Source organism: Acipenser ruthenus, chromosome 8 (genome assembly GCF_902713425.1).
Source record: "Acipenser ruthenus chromosome 8, fAciRut3.2 maternal haplotype, whole genome shotgun sequence".
NCBI classification, from domain to species: Eukaryota; Metazoa; Chordata; class Actinopteri; order Acipenseriformes; family Acipenseridae; genus Acipenser; species Acipenser ruthenus.
Genome location: NC_081196.1, coordinates 64353909 through 64374409, shown reverse-complemented (window position 1 = coordinate 64374409; position 20501 = coordinate 64353909). Strand labels below are relative to the sequence as shown.

The window sequence follows — 20501 nt, the reverse complement described above, 5'->3', positions numbered from 1 at the left end:
AATGCAATTTTTTTACAGATATGCCAATTCCAAAGCATCCCATACATGTATTCTTTTTTTTTTCTTTCACTGTAGTTTGCAAACCTATAGAGTGGATTAAAGTCACAAGTGGCCGAGCATTTGTATAAAGTACTTCTATCTCTGTCTTGTCCTGTTTCTTTTCACTGAATCGTAACCTACTCAAGCTATGCAGCATTCATTTTAGATCGGTTGTACAATAAGCACCTCTTTGTTTGTGTAGATGTCTCGTTTTGGGGCCCCCTGCTCGCGGTGGCTGCTGCATCAAGGTTTTCAAGGTGAAGCTCTTGCGCTGCTTGTTTTCCAGGGGGGTTGTATATGGCAACTCCAAACAACTATGAAGTAAACAATGAAACACATGGGCAATCAGACAGCTTATCAGCATTGTAAAACAAAAGGATATGCTAATGATATACAGGAGACTGTGCGGTCCAGTGGATAAAGAAAAGAGCTTGTAACCAGGAGGTCCCCGGTTCAAATCCCGGCTCATTCACTGACTCGCTGTGCGACCCTGAGCAAGTCACTGAACCTCCTTGTGCTCCGTCTTTCAGGCGAGATGTTTGTAAGTGACTATGCAGCTGATGCATAGTTTACACACCCTAGTCTCTAAGTCGCCTTGGATAAAGGCGTCTGTTAAAATAAACAAATAATAATAATAATAATAATAATAATAATAATAATAATAATAATAATAATAATAATAATAATAATAATAATAGGAATCAATTACCTGGATTTGGCATCGGTTTGGTTTTCCTTCTTTGTATTGCCTAGTTTCTTGTTTTGGAGTTTGATGTGAAATAGATGATTGTCTTCTCTTTCTTTATTAAAAGTGGACGGTCTCACTTTCTTTTTCTCGGGCTCCTGTTGAAAGTGAAACAGCCAAGATGAGTTCATCCACCGATCATGCAGGCAACAGACTTGGATTAAAAAAGGCATCCATTTTATTTGTAAAGCTGCACCTGGATAAGCAAACCACACGTGCAACACAGAGCCGCAATGTAAATCACTGCTGATAAGAGGAGGAGCTACCAGATTAAACCACGGCACACTTCATACTTTAATGAAATGGCAGGTCAACATTTTGGGCAAAAGTAAACCAATGTAAAAGTTGACACATAATTAGTCAGGAAGTTGTACATGTGATTGTATTGCTAGTTGATCAGGAAGTTGTACATGTGATGGTATTGCTAGTTGATCAGGAAGTTGTACATGTGATGGTATTGCTAGTTGATCAGGAAGTTGTATATGTGATGGTATTGCTAGTGGCATGTTCAGGAAGTTGTACATGTGATGGTATTGCTAGTGGCATGTTCAGGAAGTTGTACATGTGATTTTATTGCTAGTTGATCAGGAAGTTGTACATGTGATGGTATTGCTAGTTGATCAGGAAGTTGTATATGTGATGGTATTGCTAGTGGCATGTTCAGGAAGTTGTACATGTGATGGTATTGCTAGTTGATCAGGAAGTTGTACATGTGATGGTATTGCTAGTTGATCAGGAAGTTGTACATGTGATGGTATTGCTAGTTGATCAGGAAGTTGTATATGTGATGGTATTGCTAGTGGCATGTTCAGGAAGTTGTACATGTGATGGTATTGCTAGTGGCATGTTCAGGAAGTTGTACATGTGATGGTATTGCTAGTTGATCTGGAAGTTGTACATGTGATGGTATTGCTAGTTGATCAGGAAGTTGTACATGTGATGGTACTGCCAGTTGATCAGGAAGTTGTACATGTGATGGTACTGCTAGTGGCATGTTCATTCCTCCACTGGGTACCAGGACAAAGGTTTTTCTTTCCAAATTGTAAAACCTAACAAAAAGAAAAGCCCTTGTAACCTCTTTTCCACTTGCTTCTGCGTCCGGGTTCGATGTTTCCGTGGTGGTTGAAGAGCTGTCGTCATTTTCTGCCAGAGTCTCTTTCAATTCGTCTTCCTGCGGCCCTGCCTTTGTTGTTCTCTCCTTTTCTTCACGTTTTTTCTGAGCCTTCGTTTTACGCTGAAGTTTTCCTTTTAAGTGTCAAATACAACAAGATTTAGAAATCAAGGGGCCAGCTGTATCACTTACTGTTTAACGGCTTCTTGTTTCTAACAATACAACGTATTCCTTCGATCACTTAACTCACAGCTTTATGTTCTTGAACTACTAAATCCACCAATGAATTGCCAGATGCTTTGATAACCATACTGTGAAAACGAACCCCATTATAAACTAGGAATGGGAACAAAACCAAAAGCATACCCGGTACATAGTCTAGTGTATGTCAGAAGATCAAATGGGTTGTAAAATGGAATTGTGTTAAAGATTGCACCATTTATATAGCCTGAGGTTAAAAACAATGAGGCACTGAAACCGTTCATAAATCACGAGACACCACCTGTAGAGGAACTTGATTAAGAGAATCATAGAATACAGCTGTTTACGAGGGGAAGCACAGAATAAATCGACTAGTGGAATGGAAAAGCGGTTAAAACAATGCCAATCCAATCTCAGAATGGCTGACTTGTACAACATTAAAAGAAGCCCGGGTGAAGTCACTGTACCTTTACTCTGTGCTGCTGGAGACGAGGGCTGCTCTTGGAACACGGGGGATGGTGGTGACTCGGGCCACACCAGGTCTTTGTCCATGGCTTCCAGAAGGCTGCTGTAATCTGAGTCCTCGAAGCTGTGCTTGACTGTGCTGCTCTCTGGCTGTGCTGGCGGGGGTTTTGGAGAGCTTTCTTGCTGTTCAGGCGCTGCTGGTTGCTGCAGCTGCTGCTGCTGCTCTGGGAGGCTGGGAGCCAGTTGCTGAAGCTGCTGCTGCTGCTGCTGTGCTTGGTGCTGCTGCCTGGCAGTCCGATGCTTTCTGTTTGTATTCTGATACTGGGCTGGATTCGTCTCTGAAGCAGGGCTGCCTGCTTTACTGCTGGCAGACTGTGTTGAGGCTGCTTGCATAGATGTCTTGCTGACATTACTGGAGCTGGTCCTTGATTTGACAGCTTCACAGTCCCCAGGGTTTCTATTGCTGTGCAGTGGGGCCTGTGTACTGCACTGCCTGTGGGTCCCGGCACTGGACCTAGAGGCCCCCCCCCCGCCGGCTCCATATTCATTCAAGCTACAAAACACAAAAAGGGAAAATGCATCCATGCATTTAAAAACAGGACTAGGACTTGCTTAAGAGCAGCTTGCATGTGTGAACTCAGTCATAAGAGCAGAAGAAATTCAAGAACGAGAAAAGGACACATTCGGCCCACCTCTGCTCGCTCGCTCGCTCGCTCTGGTGCCAGCGTGGTCCGTTAGCACTCAGGAGAGTAACAACAAAACCCCCTAATCAGGTTAGCAGGAGAAATAAACCCTCGGGGAATATGTGGCTAAACGCACGCCCTTCCTTCAGGCTAGCTAAAGGTCTTATTATTGTGGTAACAGAGGGGGTTATACAGGATTGCTCATGACAGCATCCAGTCTATTCTTGAAGGATCCGATAGTCTCTGCTTCAACAACTCTGTCCAGCAGCCTGTTCCAATAGTTCACCACCCTTTCCGTGAAAAATCCTAACTAAATTCTAACATTGCACCATAAAAACTATCATTCTTCTTGTTAGAATCATTTAGCTCAGGGATTTTCAACCGTTTTTTGAAACTGTACCCCTTCCGTCAGGAGGTTTCAGGTAAATTTTGGATACAAAGAATTAAAAAGGTAGTATTTAGGAATCTTTGGAAACACTCATATACACCTTCTGTTGGGATAAGTCATTATAAATAATACAAAATAGTCTGCTCTGTAAATGTTTATCACGTTACTATTTACTTCCAACCTCAGCATAATTATGTGTGCAGTTTAAAATGTTTACAGTACCAAAAACATTAACTTCAAGATAAAACTATAATTACTAACTAAAAATGATCCAAAGGGACTCTGTATAACTATGTCGCTTTGTACTTTCTGACTTTTGTGTTTTCCTTTGTTTTTCTATTGCAAGTAAGAAATGTATCAAACACTGAACACATATTCAACCAGCCGCTATTACTGTTAATAAAATGCAGCCGTGGTAATGTGCAAATGTTACCAATCCTGCAGTTCTTGAGCAAGGCTGCAAAATTGGTACCTTTTGTAAGGTTGACCTTGAGCAAGTGGAAGTTTATAAATATCTGGGTATTTGGCTAGACAGTGCGCTTACTTTTAAGAACATAAGAAAGTTTACAAACGAAAGGAGGCCATTCAGCCCATCTTGCTCGTTTGGTTGTTAGTAGCTTATTGATCCCAGAATCTCAACAAGCAGCTTCTTGAAGAATCCCAGGGTTTCAGCTTCAACAACATTACTGGGAGTTGGTTCCAATTGGTTCCAATTGGACCCTCACAATTCTCTGTGTAAAAAAGTGCCTCCTATTTTCTGTTCTGAATGCCCCTTTATCTAATCTCCATTTGTGACCCCTGGTCCTTGTTTCTTTTTTCAGGTCAAAGAAGTCCCCTGGGTCGACATTGTCTATACCTTTTAGGATTTTGAATGTTTGAATCAGATCGCCGCGTAGTCTTCTTTGAACCACATATCAAACTACAATCGAAAGTTCTAGCTAGACTCGGCTTTCTTTACCAAAATAAATCATGCTTCACACAGCCAGCTAAGTACTTATTGGTACAGATGTGTGTACTACCCATTTTAGATTATGGAGATGTCATTTATAAAGCTGCTTCTAATATTGCCCTTAGGAAGCTTGCTGCTTTATATCACTCTGCAATAAGATTTGTCACTGGTGCTCCCTACCGCTCTCATCACTGTGATCTCTACAATTTGGTTGGCTGGCCCTCACTTCAAACACGTCGGCTATGTCATTGGTACAGACTCATTTATAAAACACTAATCGGGAAATCACCCCTCTATTTAAGTGAATTGTTGACTATATCGGTCTCCTATTACAACCTTCGATTCAGCAATTTGATTAGTTGAATTGTCTCTCGTGTTTTTATTGCTGTTGGGGATAACTCATTCCAATATGCAGCTGCTCACGTTTGGAATGAGTTACAATCAAGGCTTAAACTCCCTGGTTTTATCTCAGAGGGTGCTTTCTTTTCTAGACTTGAAGCTCTTTTCCCTGTTTCATGTGCTTGTCAGAGCAGACACTGATTTTATTTTATTTTTTATTTATTTTTGCTGTAATGTCTCCAACTGTCTATGTATTGTTGTATTCATGTTGCCTCTTGAACAGGTCGGCATTTTAAATGAGAACTTGTTCTCAATGTCTTTACCTGGTTAAATAAAGGTTTGAATTGAATTGAATTGAATAAACAAAAACCATCCAAGTAGAAGTATTGTGATGACTATTTAATGTTTACCAGAGCATTTATACTTCTGTACAATGCAGAAACACTGCGCTTCACTGATACGACAAGTTGAAAACAGCAAAGATCAGGAGCAGCACAGAGCGCTCTCCAGGCTCAATCGCCAGACGCCTGCTTCACCATATATGAGAGTGGAAATCCACGCAATGGAAATCGCGCATGCGTACAGGTGGAAAATGAGGACGCGATAGATTCTGTGGCAAGTTTTTTTTTTTTTTTTTCATTAGCAGTTAAGTTTGAGCTGCTAAACAAAGATTAAATAAGAGTACACACCGTGGTTTAGAGAATATATAATACCGTTAAATTCAAGACCATTATTTTCTAACTTTCCATTTTTTTGTGCATTTCTGAGTCGTCCTGCGTATCCCTATGACCCTTAGAAGTACCCCCTGGGGTACGCGTACCCCCGGTTGAAAAACCCTGATGTAGTACATCACATTCCATTCTAGTCATCAAATCCTGGTGACGTCTGTTTTTTTTTTTTTTTTGAGACCGCTGGGTGCTTTCAATTCAAAAAAAAAAAAAAAATGTAAAAAAAAAAAAAAAAAAAACACACCGCACCCGGATGCGATAATTGAAACCCCAAATTATATAAAAACTGAACCTCAACAAGAATACATTAGTTAAGATAACTAGAAGCGATCGCTACAAACTGAATCTAAACTAGAAGCGATCGCTACAAACTGAATCTAAACTAGAAGCGATCGCTACAAACTGAATCTAATAATAAAAAAAAACTTTAATTTTGTATAGCGCTTCAATTAATAGTACAGCAAAAAATCAAAAGATTATACATAAAGCACAAGGAAATAAAACAGTCATAAAAATCATAAAAACGCCTTTCTAAAAAAGTAAGTCTTTAAAAGAATCTAAACTAGAAGTGATCGCTACAAACTGAATCTAAACTAGTAGTGATCGGTCACACCCGTGGCTTTCTGTGCTCTACCTTTCTGGCATGTTGTTCAATGTTAAAATATTTAAGCTCCGGTATGTGGATAAACTTTTTTTTTTTTTTTTTTTTCTGTAGAATGTGATTTCAGTTACATTAACAATTCTGTCAGGCAAACATGTTGTATAACTTGAATCTCTTGAATCCTGTGCTGTATGTTCAGCATTTCAACAAAAGAATGGTAGGCTGTTGCTAATGACTTGTTTGGTTGCCTGTTGCCAATGACTGTTGCTTGATTGGCTGGCTGTTGCCAATGACTGTTGCTTGATTGGCTGGCTGTTGCCAATGACTGTTGCTTGATTGGCTGGCTGTTGCCAATGACTGTTGCTTGATTGGCTGGCTGTTGCCAATGACTGTTGCTTGATTGGCTGGCTGTTGCCAATGACTGTTGCTTGATTGGCTGGCTGTTGCCAATGACTGTTGCTTGATTGGCTGGCTGTTGCCAATGACTGTTGCTTGATTGGCTGGCTGTTGCCAATGACTGTTGCTAGATTGGCTGGCTGTTGCCAATGACTGTTTGATTGGCTGTGATAAACTTACTTTCCATCGGATGAAATTCCTACGATTCTCCTGAGATCAAATGGCCTCCCCAAATCAAAAGGAGGGTTGGATGCTTCAACAGACAGACGTCTCTTAAACGGCTCCCATATTCCTTGTGCTTCTAAGTAGGCTGTTGCAATCACTAAAAGGAACATGGAACTGCAAATTGAAAAAAAAAAAAGATATGTATTCAACAGAGTCACTCAATATGAATTCTTTGTGGAGCTCATTTATTTATTATGTTTAAACCTGAAGTTTGGAATAATCCAAAACAAGCAAAACAAGACAACGCACTTCAATGTTAATTGAAGGTAAGGGTGCAGACCAGCCTTTGCCCAGCTCCGTACCTCATTACCAGGGAGATGATTATGTACACATGGAGACCTTTGCCCAGCTCCGTACCTCATTACCAGGGAGATGATCATGTACACGTGGAGGCCTTTGCCCAGCTCCGTACCTCATTACCAGGGAGATGATTATGTACACGTGGAGGCCTTTGCCCAGCTCCGTACCTCATTACCAGGGAGATGATTATGTACACGCAGAGGCCTTTGCCCAGCTCCGTACCTCATTACCAGGGAGATGATTATGTACACGCAGAGGCCTTTGCCCAGCTCCGTACCTCATTACCAGGGAGATGATTATGTACACGCAGAGGCCTTTGCCCAGCTCCGTACCTCATTACCAGGGAGATGATTATGTACACGCGGAGGCCTTTGCCCAGCTCCGTACCTCATTACCAGGGAGATGATTATGTACACGCAGAGGCCTTTGCCCAGCTCCGTACCTCATTACCAGGGAGATGATTATGTACACGCGGAGGCCTTTGCCCAGCTCCGTACCTCATTACCAGGGAGATGATTATGTACACGTGGAGGCCTTTGCCCAGCTCCGTACCTCATTACCAGGGAGATGATTATGTACACGTGGAGGCCTTTGCCCAGCTCCGTACCTCATTACCAGGGAGATGATTATGTACACGTGGAGGCCTTTGCCCAGCTCCGTACCTCATTACCAGGGAGATGATTATGTACACGTGGAGGCCTTTGCCCAGCTCCGTACCTCATTACCAGGGAGATGATTATGTACACGTGGAGGCCTTTGCCCAGCTCCGTACCTCATTACCAGGGAGATGATCATGTACACGTGGAGGCCTTTGCCCAGCTCCGTACCTCATTACCAGGGAGATGATTATGTACACGCGGAGGCCTTTGCCCAGCTCCGTACCTCATTACCAGGGAGATGATTATGTACACGCGGAGGCCTTTGCCCAGCTCCGTACCTCATTACCAGGGAGATGATTATGTACACGTGGAGGCCTTTGCCCAGCTCCGTACCTCATTACCAGGGAGATGATTATGTACACGTGGAGGCCTTTGCCCAGCTCCATACCTCATTACCAGGGAGATGATTATGTACACGTGGAGGCCTTTGCCCAGCTCCGTACCTCATTACCAGGGAGATGATTATGTACACGCGGAGGCCTTTGCCCAGCTCCGTACCTCATTACCAGGGAGATGATTATGTACACGTGGAGGCCTTTGCCCAGCTCCGTACCTCATTACCAGGGAGATGATTATGTACACGTGGAGGCCTTTGCCCAGCTCCGTACCTCATTACCAGGGAGATGATTATGTACACGTGGAGCTCCCAGCTCGGCCTGGGCAGGGCTTCAGCACATGCAGCCAGCATGTGATAAGGAAGTGATGCGTTCAGAACAAACACAAACTCAGAGCCTCCTGCTGTAACGAGCTTCAGTTCACGAAGGATTCTTGAAGCAGTGAAATCTGGTGTAAACCTGGAGAAAAGAAAACGTACTGACCATGTACATTATTTAACACACACAAACCTGCATGTTACCTCAAGCAGCTTTACTGTACTGGATGAAAACACTATCAAGTCAAATTTACCAAGACAAAGATATTGTAAGAAGTCTTTGAATTGCCCTCAGAATGGGGAACGCTATGGACAACTTGTTTTAATGTCATAATAGGGCAGCATTATATCATTGCTTGCGGCTGTTCTAACATTCCTCAGTCTTTTCAAACCCCAATACTCTGCTCTTCTGAGAATGTTCTCTCAGCTGCAGGCAGTATTATATTAGTAACACTGTGCTTGGGTATTACAGTTGAGTGAGGATCATATGCTCCACAGCTTCTGCTATCCTGGAACAGGTGAATCAAAGTTTGGATTTTGCATGTTACATTAGTATAATACCATGCAGTGTGTATCTATAATGAACACACATGGGAGAGGTAGATCAAAACAACATTGAAATTGTGACTGCATATTCAAATGTAAAGAAACAAGTTTACATGTATAGATTGTCCTTCATTATCTTGTTTTTTTTTTCAATTCAACCCCCCAACCCCTCCACACACACAATAAAGAATGAACCACTTACATTATGACAATGTCTCTTGAAGCATTTGGTTTAAGTGCAAATTCTTGACAGTTGACAACTTTAAATCCGTATCCCTCACATGCAGATCCACTAATTTCTGGTGATTTGATAAAAACTGGAAGTTGGCCCGTGTTTTCAACTTTGAATGTTCTTTTTAGTGTAAAGTTTGGCTCCTTTGATTTGACTTCTAAGAATAAAAACAAACACATGTAGGTTATTCTTCCTGAGAGCGCAGACAGGTAACAGTAGCAGATCCTGGGACCCGTTCAACCAGCACCAGAGAGACTCCATCCATCTTCTAATGGGCTGCTCTACACCGCATCCTCTAATGGGCTGCTCTACACCTCATCTTCTAATGGGCTGCTCTACACCTCATCTTCTAATGGACTGCTCTACACCGCATCCTCTAATGGGCTGCTCTACACCGCATCCTCTAATGGGCTGCTCTACACCGCATCCTCTAATGGGCTGCTCAACACCGCATCTTCTAATGGGCTGCTCTACACCGCATCCTCTAATGGGCTGCTCTACACCTCATCTTCTAAAGGGCTGCTCTACACCTCATCCTCTAATGGGCTGCTCTACACCGCATCTTCTAATGGACTGCTCTACACCGCTTCCTCTAATGGGCTGCTCTACACCGCATCTTCTAATGGGCTGCTCTACACCGCATCCTCTAATGGGCTGCTCTACACCGCATCCTCTAATGGGCTGCTCAACACCGCATCTTCTAATGGGCTGCTCTACACCGCATCCTCTAATGGGCTGCTCTACACCTCATCTTCTAATGGGCTGCTCTACACCTCATCTTCTAATGGACTGCTCTACACCGCATCCTCTAATGGGCTGCTCTACACCGCATCTTCTAATGGGCTGCTCTACACCGCATCCTCTAATGGGCTGCTCTACACCGCATCCTCTAATGGGCTGCTCAACACCGCATCTTCTAATGGGCTGCTCTACACCTCATCTTCTAATGGACTGCTCTACACCGCATCTTCTAATGGGCTGCTCAACACCGCATCTTCTAATGGGCTGCTCTACACCTCATCTTCTAATGGACTGCTCTACACCGCATCCTCTAATGGGCTGCTCAACACCGCATCTTCTAATGGGCTGCTCTACACCTCATCCTCTAATGGGCTGCTCTACACCTCATCTTCTAATGGGCTGCTCTACACCGCATCCTCTAATGGGCTGCTCAACACCGCATCTTCTAATGGGCTGCTCTACACCGCATCCTCTAATGGGCTGCTCTACACCGCATCTTCTAATGGGCTGCTCAACACCGCATCTTCTAATGGGCTGCTCTACACCTCATCTTCTAATGGACTGCTCTACACCGCATCCTCTAATGGGCTGCTCAACACCGCATCTTCTAATGGGCTGCTCTACACCTCATCTTCTAATGGACTGCTCTACACCGCATCCTCTAATGGGCTGCTCTACACCTCATCTTCTAATGGGCTGCTCTACACCTCATCTTCTAATGGACTGCTCTACACCGCATCCTCTAATGGGCTGCTCCACACCGCATCTTCTAATGGGCTGCTCTACACCGCATCTTCTAATGGGCTGCTCTACACCTCATCTTCTAATGGGCTGCTCTACACAGCACCTTCTAATGGAGATGTGAGTCCATCACTGTGTAGAATTAGAGATTTCTACTTCTAAGAGAACCTCTTGGCATTGGGAGCGTGTTTTCTGTGGGAATATCAACAGCATGGCTCTTTGTGTTTTCTGTGGGAATATAAACAGCTTGGCTCTTTGTATTCTGTTTAAAATCTGCCCAGAGAGAGGTTATTCTAGTAATAATATCAATTCACTGAACTGTAAAATAACTAGCATGCAATAACTGTACTGTACAAAAATATTTCTACCTTGTGTTATTATTATAGCACTTACATTTCTTAAGGACAAATACACCCATATGGAGACTTCCTGTCTTCCGGGTGCAGTATGTACTGGACAGTGCATATGCAGTGCAACAGAAACACACCCATATCATGTGTGAGCTCCCTTTACAGCAGCTTTACCAGAACCCAATTTCCACAACATGTAATACTTACTATCAGAACAGTCTTTCAGCAAAGACTCTGTCATTTTAAACCGCAGGTAACTCCCAGAGCCAGGGGGCTTGCCACCAACCTTCAGGCTCTCTGTGGTTCCCTGCCCTCGAACAACTACAGAGTCCAGCACTGTCAGATTGTTCCTTGGGGGACAGACACAAAATCAATGTACATGTACAGTGTGATGTAAGGAAACTCACCAAAAGACCAATAAGGAACCACTGTAATACTATACACATTGTTACAATACACCTCTATACACATGACACAATACACCTCTATACACATGACACAATACACCTCTAAGTAAGACTACTCATTGAACCAGGGGTGTAAAACTACTCCTTGAACTGGCGGGGGGGGGGGGGGGGGGGGGGGGGGGGGGGGCAGTAAAACTTCTCATTGAACCGGGGGGGGGGGGGGGTAAAACTACTCATTACCGGGGGGAGTGGGGGGTTTGGGGTAAAACTACTAATTGAACCGGGGGGGGAGGGGGGTGGGCTGCATTTTAAGTCGAATGAGGGGGTTGCATTTTAAGTCGAATGAGGGGGTTGCATTTTAAGTTGAAAAGAACAATGCCGTAATACTCGGTTGAAAATAACAATGCTGCAGAAATAGCGCAGATATTTACCTTACAATAATGAAGGTGGAGACAGTCTTGTTGTGGAGTGGAGTAAACTTTACTGTGAAGGATTTCATTTCCCCAGGCTGAAGGATCATGTTGTAAACAGAGGGACGCGAAGGTCCCTCCACAAACCCACTGCTACTTTTAACTGAGGACTTCTGGAAAATACAATAGAATAGTTTGTTTTATACAAATAGGTTTTTTTAGCAGTACCACTAATATCACAGATAATATTAATAACTTGGGCAAATCTCACCTCGGGAATAAAGAAGTAGCAGCCACTTTAGAGGTGTATCTGTCATGTGATAATGATGTAGTTCTCATTAAACTCCTATCTTTAGGAGGTGTAGCTGTCATGTGATAATGATGTAGTTCTCATTAAACTCCTATCTTTAGAGGTGTAGCTGTCATGTGATAATGATGTAGTTCTCATTAAACTCCTATCTTTAAAGGTGCATCTGTCATGTGATAATGATGTAGTTCTCATTAAACTCCTATCTTTAGAGGTGTAGCTGTCATGTGATAATGATGTAGTTCTCATTAAAACTCTTATCTTTAGTAATTCATTAGAGAGGATTCAGGTCTGGCTTGTTATCCGCTTTCGAGATTTAAACCCATCAGAGAATCAGCTCTTAACATTCAACAGGTATATTTTACAGAGATATCACATAACAAACACAACCATGCATCTTTCTTACCTGGTTTCTATGAACCTGGAACTCCAATGTCTTTGTATTCAAGTTTGTAAACTTCCCCAAATTGAGCCTACAAATCAGAAAAGTCCAAATAAATACAACAGAATAGAACAGAATTCCTATGGTTTTCATTTCACTCAAATCTGATCATATCAGAAATCTCTCAGTCTCTGTTTATAAATTCAAAACACAATTCATTCTGCAAGAAACACTAACAATAACCTACAGCTGTTTTAATCTTTCCGTAAGGACACGGGTTCACACTGAAATCTCTGTAAATGAATGATAAAGTGCTTTAATAACTAACCGCTGTGCTAATTGCTCTGCAACAGCTGAAGGGCTGGGATACAAGGATAAAGGAAGGACCTGGACAAACACAGGAACGTCCGCTGGGTTTGAGAGAACAACTTCTTCCCCCTGAAACACATTTTCAAAGGGTTGTTTTCACAGGTGGAACTCGAAGCAGCATGCACACATTGTAACCACATGTTCTGAGTTCAGTTGTGGTTTTAATACACTGCATGGGAGGGGACTGGGCTGCTCCCCACCAGACGGGTGGAGATGAGAAGCCATTACAGCATTTCTGGAATCTGCACATTTGTTACACTGCACGCCGCACACTTGCTGTGCTTCTTCAGTTTAAAGACTCTTTAGCTGTACCACAGAGGTTAGCCTTCTGGAATGTACAACACTGGTAGAGCATCACAGGAGCCACTGAATTCTGAATTCCACTGAACAGCAGAGAGAAGGAGGCACTCACAGAAGAGCTGTTTGTGTTTGTAAGAGGGAACATGATTTGACGTGGAGTGTTGATTATTGAGGGCCAGATCATCTGTGCTGTAACTCTGGCATCCACATTCTTCTGAAGATCTGTATCCACCTCAAACACAGCATGAGCCCTGAGGGGTGAAATGCAACACAGAAATGACTGACTGTTTCAAGAAACTCACACATTTGTAAGCAAGTAAAACTTCAGACAGCTACTTATTTACAGCATACACAGCAACCAGTGTTAGAGTAACACACTACATGTACTGTAACACACTACATATACTGTAACACACTACTGGTTTCTGATTACAGTTTCAGTAGCTTGTAACTAGCTACTTTTAGATACATTTTTATTTATTTATTATTAAATAAGGCTAATGAATAACATGGAAATCCAAAAGGCTTCAACAGTTCAAGCTTTTTATATTGAGGAGGGAGTGAAGGGTTTGCTCACTGGATCTGCAAACACTGAGCTGCAGCTCTGTACAGTGCAAACTGTGCCTCAGAAGTAATTATTTGTAACAGTAACTACTGTCGTTACATTTTTCTCCAAGCAATGAGTTACTCATAGACTAGTTACAATTGAGCTCAAGTCAGTGGTAACGGCTTACTTTTTAAAAGTAACTTCCCCAACACTGACCGCAACTTCTTCGAGTTTCTTTATGGGACTCTTCTAATAAAAGCACAGATTAGACTTACTCATGCCCCGAGTTCTCTTTCAATTCTCTCCACCTCTTGTGAAAAGTCTGGTGCAAGTCCATGTCTGCATCCCACAGATCTTGTTGCATCACCAGCCCATGCGGTTTCGATTCTCCTGGAATAAGACAGTTCACGGTTTATTTATTTGACAGGCACAGCACTCAACACACAGGAAAAAACAAAACAAAAACAAAAAAAAGCCAATTCCTTTACTGACCTTTAGATAAAAAAGGTAATCCAGCATAACAGTGATCTCCACATTGTAATCTAGCATCAAAATAAATATTTGCTACCTGAAAAGCAAAAGGAAAAAGAATGTATCGTTTAAGAGGTACGGTTTTGTACAAACAAATCTGTAACTGCTAGTGATGAGCGATTATCACTTTTACAAGTCGATCCAATTATCGACTCGATATTTGAAAATAATCCTGATTTCAATAACCAAAATTTCAATAACTTTTTTCAACAATTTCAAACCTACAAAACATACAGTATGCATTATATTGAAGTCACTACTAATGCAGCATAACCAATACATAAACAATACCACTTCACAGAAACCACTTTTAAATAAAGAAGAAAAGCACACACAATCTGACAACGCACTCTCATGCTCTCAACTGCCTGAAATCTTCTCTAAAGCTCTTTTGAATCCCTAACTCTCTAGGGTTGATATTGCTGCAGAACAGAAAAAAATATAACAATAATAATAATAGTAATAATAATAATAATAATAATAATAATAATAATAATAATAATAAACATGGCTGGAAGTTTAACAACTCATTAAATATGATGTAATACTAGACAGAATGGCAACCTGGAGCAAAATATTCTAAAGATAATTGTTAGTAATTAATAATTACAATTATTTTTATAATCTTTTGTTTCTGGCTGCCATTATTTCTTGTATTACGTTGCATGTATTAAATGAAACATAGTACAATAAACTGTAATTTGAAACTTTTTTGTTTTATTTAAACACATAAAAGTAATTTCTTAAGCTGCCTAACTGACTAAACTAAAATGAGAAACCGAGTCAACAATAACAGAGCCATACAAGTGAAACAATACAAGAACTGGGGAGCTCACTTATAAATACATATTCATATGAACGTCCATGAAGCTTCTGTTTGGAGGGGGACTGATCTGACATGGACTGACCCTGTATTTATATCATTTAATATCCGCTGCTTTTCTCTTGCTGAACGAAACGTCATTAATAAGGTGATTGATGAATGTGTAAACAAAATAAAAAATAGTTTGTATTTATGAACTTACAATATTTAAACACTCGCTCACCTCCTTTCTCTGACAAGTATTTAATTATTTATTTGATTATTTTTTTTTTAATTTAGATGTTGCCAATTATTTATTATTTTCTCCCAATTTAGAATGGCCAATTATTTTTTAAGCTCAGCGCTACCACCCCTGCGCTGACTCGGGAGGGCGAAGACGAACACACGCTGTCCTCCGAAACGTGTGCCGTCAGCCGACCGCTTTTTTTCACACTGCGGACTCACCATGCAGCCACCCAAGAGCTACCGCGTCAGAGGACAACGCAGCTCTCAGGCAGCTTACAGGCAAGCCCACAGGCGCCCGGCCAGACTACAGGGGTCACTGGTGCGCGGTGAGCCGAGGACTCCCTGGCCGACTTAATCCCCCCCACCCCCCGCTTGGCTAATTGTGCGCCGCCCTTGGGGAGCTCCTGTCCACGGTTGGCTGTGGAATAGCCTGGACTCGAACCGGCGACGTCCAGGCTATAAAGCGCATCCTGCACTCCACGCGGAGCGCCTTTACCGGATGCACCACTCGGGAGCCTGAGAGGTACTATAAGGAAGAGTTCTGATACGCTACACTCCCTGTATGCTTTTGTTTGTATGCATTATGGGAGCTTTACAGGAGGGCGGGTCTCGTGGTTCCTTTGACTGACAGCAGCTTCAGTGGTTGCCCGAAGCGAATCACTGGAATCCAAAGTGGCTGACATGCAGAAGTACCTTTTATGATGAGTGACCATAAAGAAGCCGTGAAGATTTACAGTATAATAATCGATTAAAATTGAGCAGTTTATTAATCATTCGAAGTCAGTTTCAGTGTTTAATTTAATAAATCGGAAATTAACCGTATTTTCGATTAATCGCTCATCACTAGAAACTGCCCTCCATACTGTTACCCCACTCCTGCGAAACCATCTGCAAAGTTTCAGATCAATCCAACTAAGCATTGACAAGTTATACACCTCACAAGCTTCAATAGAAAGACATGCCCAAACCCCCAACCAGCCCAAACCCAAGCATGTCTCAACAGCATGTACAGTAAATCAGTGTAAAGCACGCGCTCTGCAATACAGGAAATAAGGCAACACACCTTGGATTTCCTTCTTGGTTCCAAGTCGTCCTTATTACTCTTTAAGCGCTTGTAGTAAAAGCGCACGTCCTCTGTGACAGAACGGATGTGCTGTAGTTTCACCTTCTGTGAGAAGGAACTCTGTATGTTAAAACTCTGATGAACGACTTTCCCCTGAGAAAGACACAGGCAATGCTGATATTAGTACACACATGTGTCTTCAAGGACCTCACACAGACAGACAAAGGACTTTAAACAGGTCACACTAAAGGATATGAGCCAGCATGTGTTTAACGGTTTGATTGATAGATAGATAGATAGATAGATAGATAGAGATAGATAGATAGAGAGATAGAGAGAGATATATATATATATATATATATATATATATATATATATATATATATATATATATATATATATATATAGCTATAATTCTAGATTCTGTTTAAAGTGTGGCTCAATTAAATACCCTTCCTGCTCATCTATGATATTATTGTGCAGCCTCAAAAACAACTGAAGGACCAGACTTTTTTATAACACTTGAAGTGACTGTTCACATGACTCCAGGCAGTGAAACAATGATGCTGGTCATTACACTGGCTGACAAGGGAGAACAACCTCCTCAAACACAGCACATATTCAGAGTAAACTTTAATACAAGTACATCAACTTAACAAAAAACATTTTAACAAATCATGCAAGAAGTCTCAAAGCACAGCAGACTCTTCAATGGCATCTGCTGACACCCACAGGACCACGATTATGTGATTACAATTGGAATGATTCAAGTGCTTGTAAATAATTCACAGTACAGATGCTGTGATGTGTGACAGCAAATTATCAGCATGCTGTAGCTCATTCTGAATGAATGTAACATGACACACACACACACACTGGCACTTTGAAGTCTGCTGCAAGCCCATGTCAAAAACAGTGGGGCAGTTTCAGGAGTATCAATGCTGTGTTGTAAGCATAGCCAGTATGTGTATGCAGGTACATATCCAGCAAACTAAATACAACATATCAGCTTCTGCGGACAAGATCCCTTCAATCTACAAGCAGGTGTTATTAAACCATCTTTCCATCCATTCCTAAGAAAGTAAATCTTGACTTTCCAAATGCAAATATTCATTGTTCCCTTACCGGAAAGGAAGTTGGAAGAACAATGTGCTTGGGTGAGCTGGTTAGGGTGCCCACAGCGACAACAGCTTTCACTGGTACTGTTAATATCTGTAAAACAGAGACGGGAGAACACTGAGCTGAGGTACATTGCACACACACTGACTCGTATTACACTGCTCCATAAAAACAGGGGCCAGCAAATCATAAAACAAACTCTACCACAAATAGACCTGACACATTACTGTACATATGAAAACACGACTGAACATTTTTGTATGCCAGTTGGTTACGTGACATTTTTATGAAGCCACAATACTAGTATCACCAGCATATTCTCAGAATCAGTCCCGGTTTGTGTATTCCACAGCAACAGCCTGGGGAGGGTCTGTTTCAAAGATCGAAACATTAGATCTGAATTCGAACTCCATATGAACCCAACTGTGGTTTCCCTCCATGGGTTCATTATTCACATTGAGATAATTTGGTGTCTACACAGTACAACACAGAATGACACATGTGTACCTATCTATATCCACACATATCCACTCACACACTGTACATATGCGTTACCTCATAATCTGTTGTAATTTGTATTGCTCCATCATATGTTCCTTCGAGTTCCTTTGCAGTGAGTGTGACCCTGAACACTGCATAGTAACCTGAAGCCAGTATTACCTGTGAAAATCATCGACACATCATTACAGATTTACCTACAAATCATTCCCCAAAGGAACCTGCAAACACTGCTGAACAAAGGCAGTTTATTTTACCCACAAACGTGACTGGGGCACAACACTTAATCAGTGCGGCAACAGGCTTACGATTCCCCACTGCATGAACAAACACATTTTACACAGGATAGTTGTTACATGTGTGACAGGCACTGCAAACACATTCATTTGTGTCAATACTTGCAAGAGGCTTGTGTATTTAGCATTGTTGTAAAGATTATTGTTTCTATCAATACTGTGCAAGGCAAGTCAGTGACCTGCCTACAAGCCAGGTACCTATAGGAATACAACGGGTAGAGCAGAGCAGTCTGAATCAACGTTGTGGGTCTGATTCACCAGCACTCTCATACTGCAGTAAGGTAGAAGAGCAGTCTGAATCAACGCCATGCGTCCGATTCACCAGCACTCTCCTCATACTGCAGTAAGGTAGAAGAGCAGTCTGAATCAACGCTGTGCGTCTGATTCACCAGCACTCTCCTCATACTGCAGTAAGGTAGAAGAGCAGTCTGAATCAACGCCGTGAGTCTGATTCACCAGCACTCTCCTCATACTGCAGTAAGGTAGAAGAGCAGTCTGAATCAACGCCGTGAGTCTGATTCACCAGCACTCTCATACTGCAGTAAGGTAGAAGAGCAGTCTGAATCAACGCCGTGAGTCTGATTCACCAGCACTCTCCTCATACTGCAGTAAGGTAGAAGAGCAGTCTGAATCAACGCCGTGAGTCTGATTCACCAGCACTCTCATACTGCAGTAAGGTAGAAGAGCAGTCTGAATCAACGTCGTGCGTCTGATTCACCAGCATTCTCCTCATACTGCAGTAAGGTAGAAGAGCAGTCTGAATCAACGCCGTGAGTCTGATTCACCAGCACTCTCCTCATACTGCAGTAAGGTAGAAGAGCAGTCTGAATCAACGCCGTGAGTCTGATTCACCAGCACTCTCATACTGCAGTAAGGTAGTAGAAGCTGGAGAAAGTCACGCTTTTCAAGTTTTAAAGCTTCTAAAGGTTAAGCAAAGCTCTTAGTTTGGATGCCTGGCTCTCAAGCTGTACTGCATATCAGACTTGCACTTTCTGGGATATTTCACCTGGACATGCTTTGACCACAAGAGCAACAGACTGCTTGAAAGCAAGGCATGCAAACCATGTATCATTTCTTCATATGAAAAAACACGTGGCTCCTTCAAAACTGCACATCCTGCATCTACAGAGTGAATGGAACTGAACCTAGCTATTGAGATTGGATTGTTTTTTTTGCAATAACACCTTTCATGTGATATTGTAAAACCAAATAGGTTTTAATAAATACATTCAATAAATAAATATATACACATTCATAAATCAATGCTTAAGGAACAATTACCTCTCTACTTGGTTTCAAAGAGCAAACAAAACACCCCATCTCCAAAGAATACAGCAAAGGGGCACTTACTGTTGTTTGGTCTGATAAAGTGCTATTTTGTAGCTGCTGAATTCTGTCCAGGACGGTGGTTTTATTGCCTTTGTCTGACTTTAGCAGCTCTATCGTCAGACTGTCCCCTATGACATGCCAGGATTTTACTGCCAGCTTTAAAAGAAAAGGAAAACAGAGACATACTGCATAAAGGAATTGGTGCGAGAGCAGAAATGCAGGCTAGAAAAACACAAAACAACACAAAAGCCGATGGTACAGTATTGCTTTACCTCAATAGGGTTACTGTTAATGACAGCAAACAGAATGCTGCTGGACTCTGTGACACTCAGTACACTGAAGTCTAGGAACCGTTCTTCCAAGCTTGGTGGAAGGACAAATGGCTGTAAAAGGACAAGCACAGAGAGGAGTATTACTTAGTAACTGCCCTGATTACCTAAAATCTACATTGTTAAGAGTCCCGCAGAAACTCCTTCATCCTGAACCAGAAAGACCCAAACAGGCACACCCTAGCAGCGACACAACACTGCTGCAGCAGCTGTGGCTACAGGCAGGCTGGGAGCAGCTGGACCTTGGTGGGGGGGTGTGGTACAATATTTCAGGGAGACAGTAATAGAGAACAGCAGCACTTGCCTCTAGAAAGCCTGTATAAGCCCTCACAGGCAGGTGGAATTTGGAAGCGTTGGTGATGAGCAGGATGTTGCTGTCTATGTGAATAGAGGGACGGGCAGGGGTGAAGTGGAGAGAGAATATGTAGCGGGACTCATGAGGAGGAACTAGAATCGGTGCACTGAAGTTCAGCAC

General features: G+C 42.2%; 1 protein-coding gene across 1 annotated transcript in view; it reads right to left on the bottom strand.

The window, feature by feature from the left end:
- Nucleotides 1–20501, bottom strand: part of LOC117407106 (transmembrane protein 131) — a 95575-nt gene that overhangs the window by 7947 nt on the left and 67127 nt on the right. The window contains exons 15-34 of the mRNA XM_059029494.1: nt 20331–20501; nt 19970–20080; nt 19719–19853; nt 18130–18234; nt 17581–17667; nt 16456–16608; nt 14306–14381; nt 14089–14203; nt 13379–13517; nt 12926–13035; nt 12622–12688; nt 11930–12081; nt 11299–11441; nt 9230–9416; nt 8438–8623; nt 6826–6984; nt 2564–3114; nt 1860–2029; nt 749–882; nt 226–353 (exon numbers count right to left, since the gene is read on the bottom strand). Coding sequence (XP_058885477.1) covers nt 226–353; nt 749–882; nt 1860–2029; nt 2564–3114; nt 6826–6984; nt 8438–8623; nt 9230–9416; nt 11299–11441; nt 11930–12081; nt 12622–12688; nt 12926–13035; nt 13379–13517; nt 14089–14203; nt 14306–14381; nt 16456–16608; nt 17581–17667; nt 18130–18234; nt 19719–19853; nt 19970–20080; nt 20331–20501 — 3079 coding nt within the window. The remainder of the gene's footprint in view (nt 1–225; nt 354–748; nt 883–1859; nt 2030–2563; nt 3115–6825; nt 6985–8437; nt 8624–9229; nt 9417–11298; nt 11442–11929; nt 12082–12621; nt 12689–12925; nt 13036–13378; nt 13518–14088; nt 14204–14305; nt 14382–16455; nt 16609–17580; nt 17668–18129; nt 18235–19718; nt 19854–19969; nt 20081–20330) is intronic.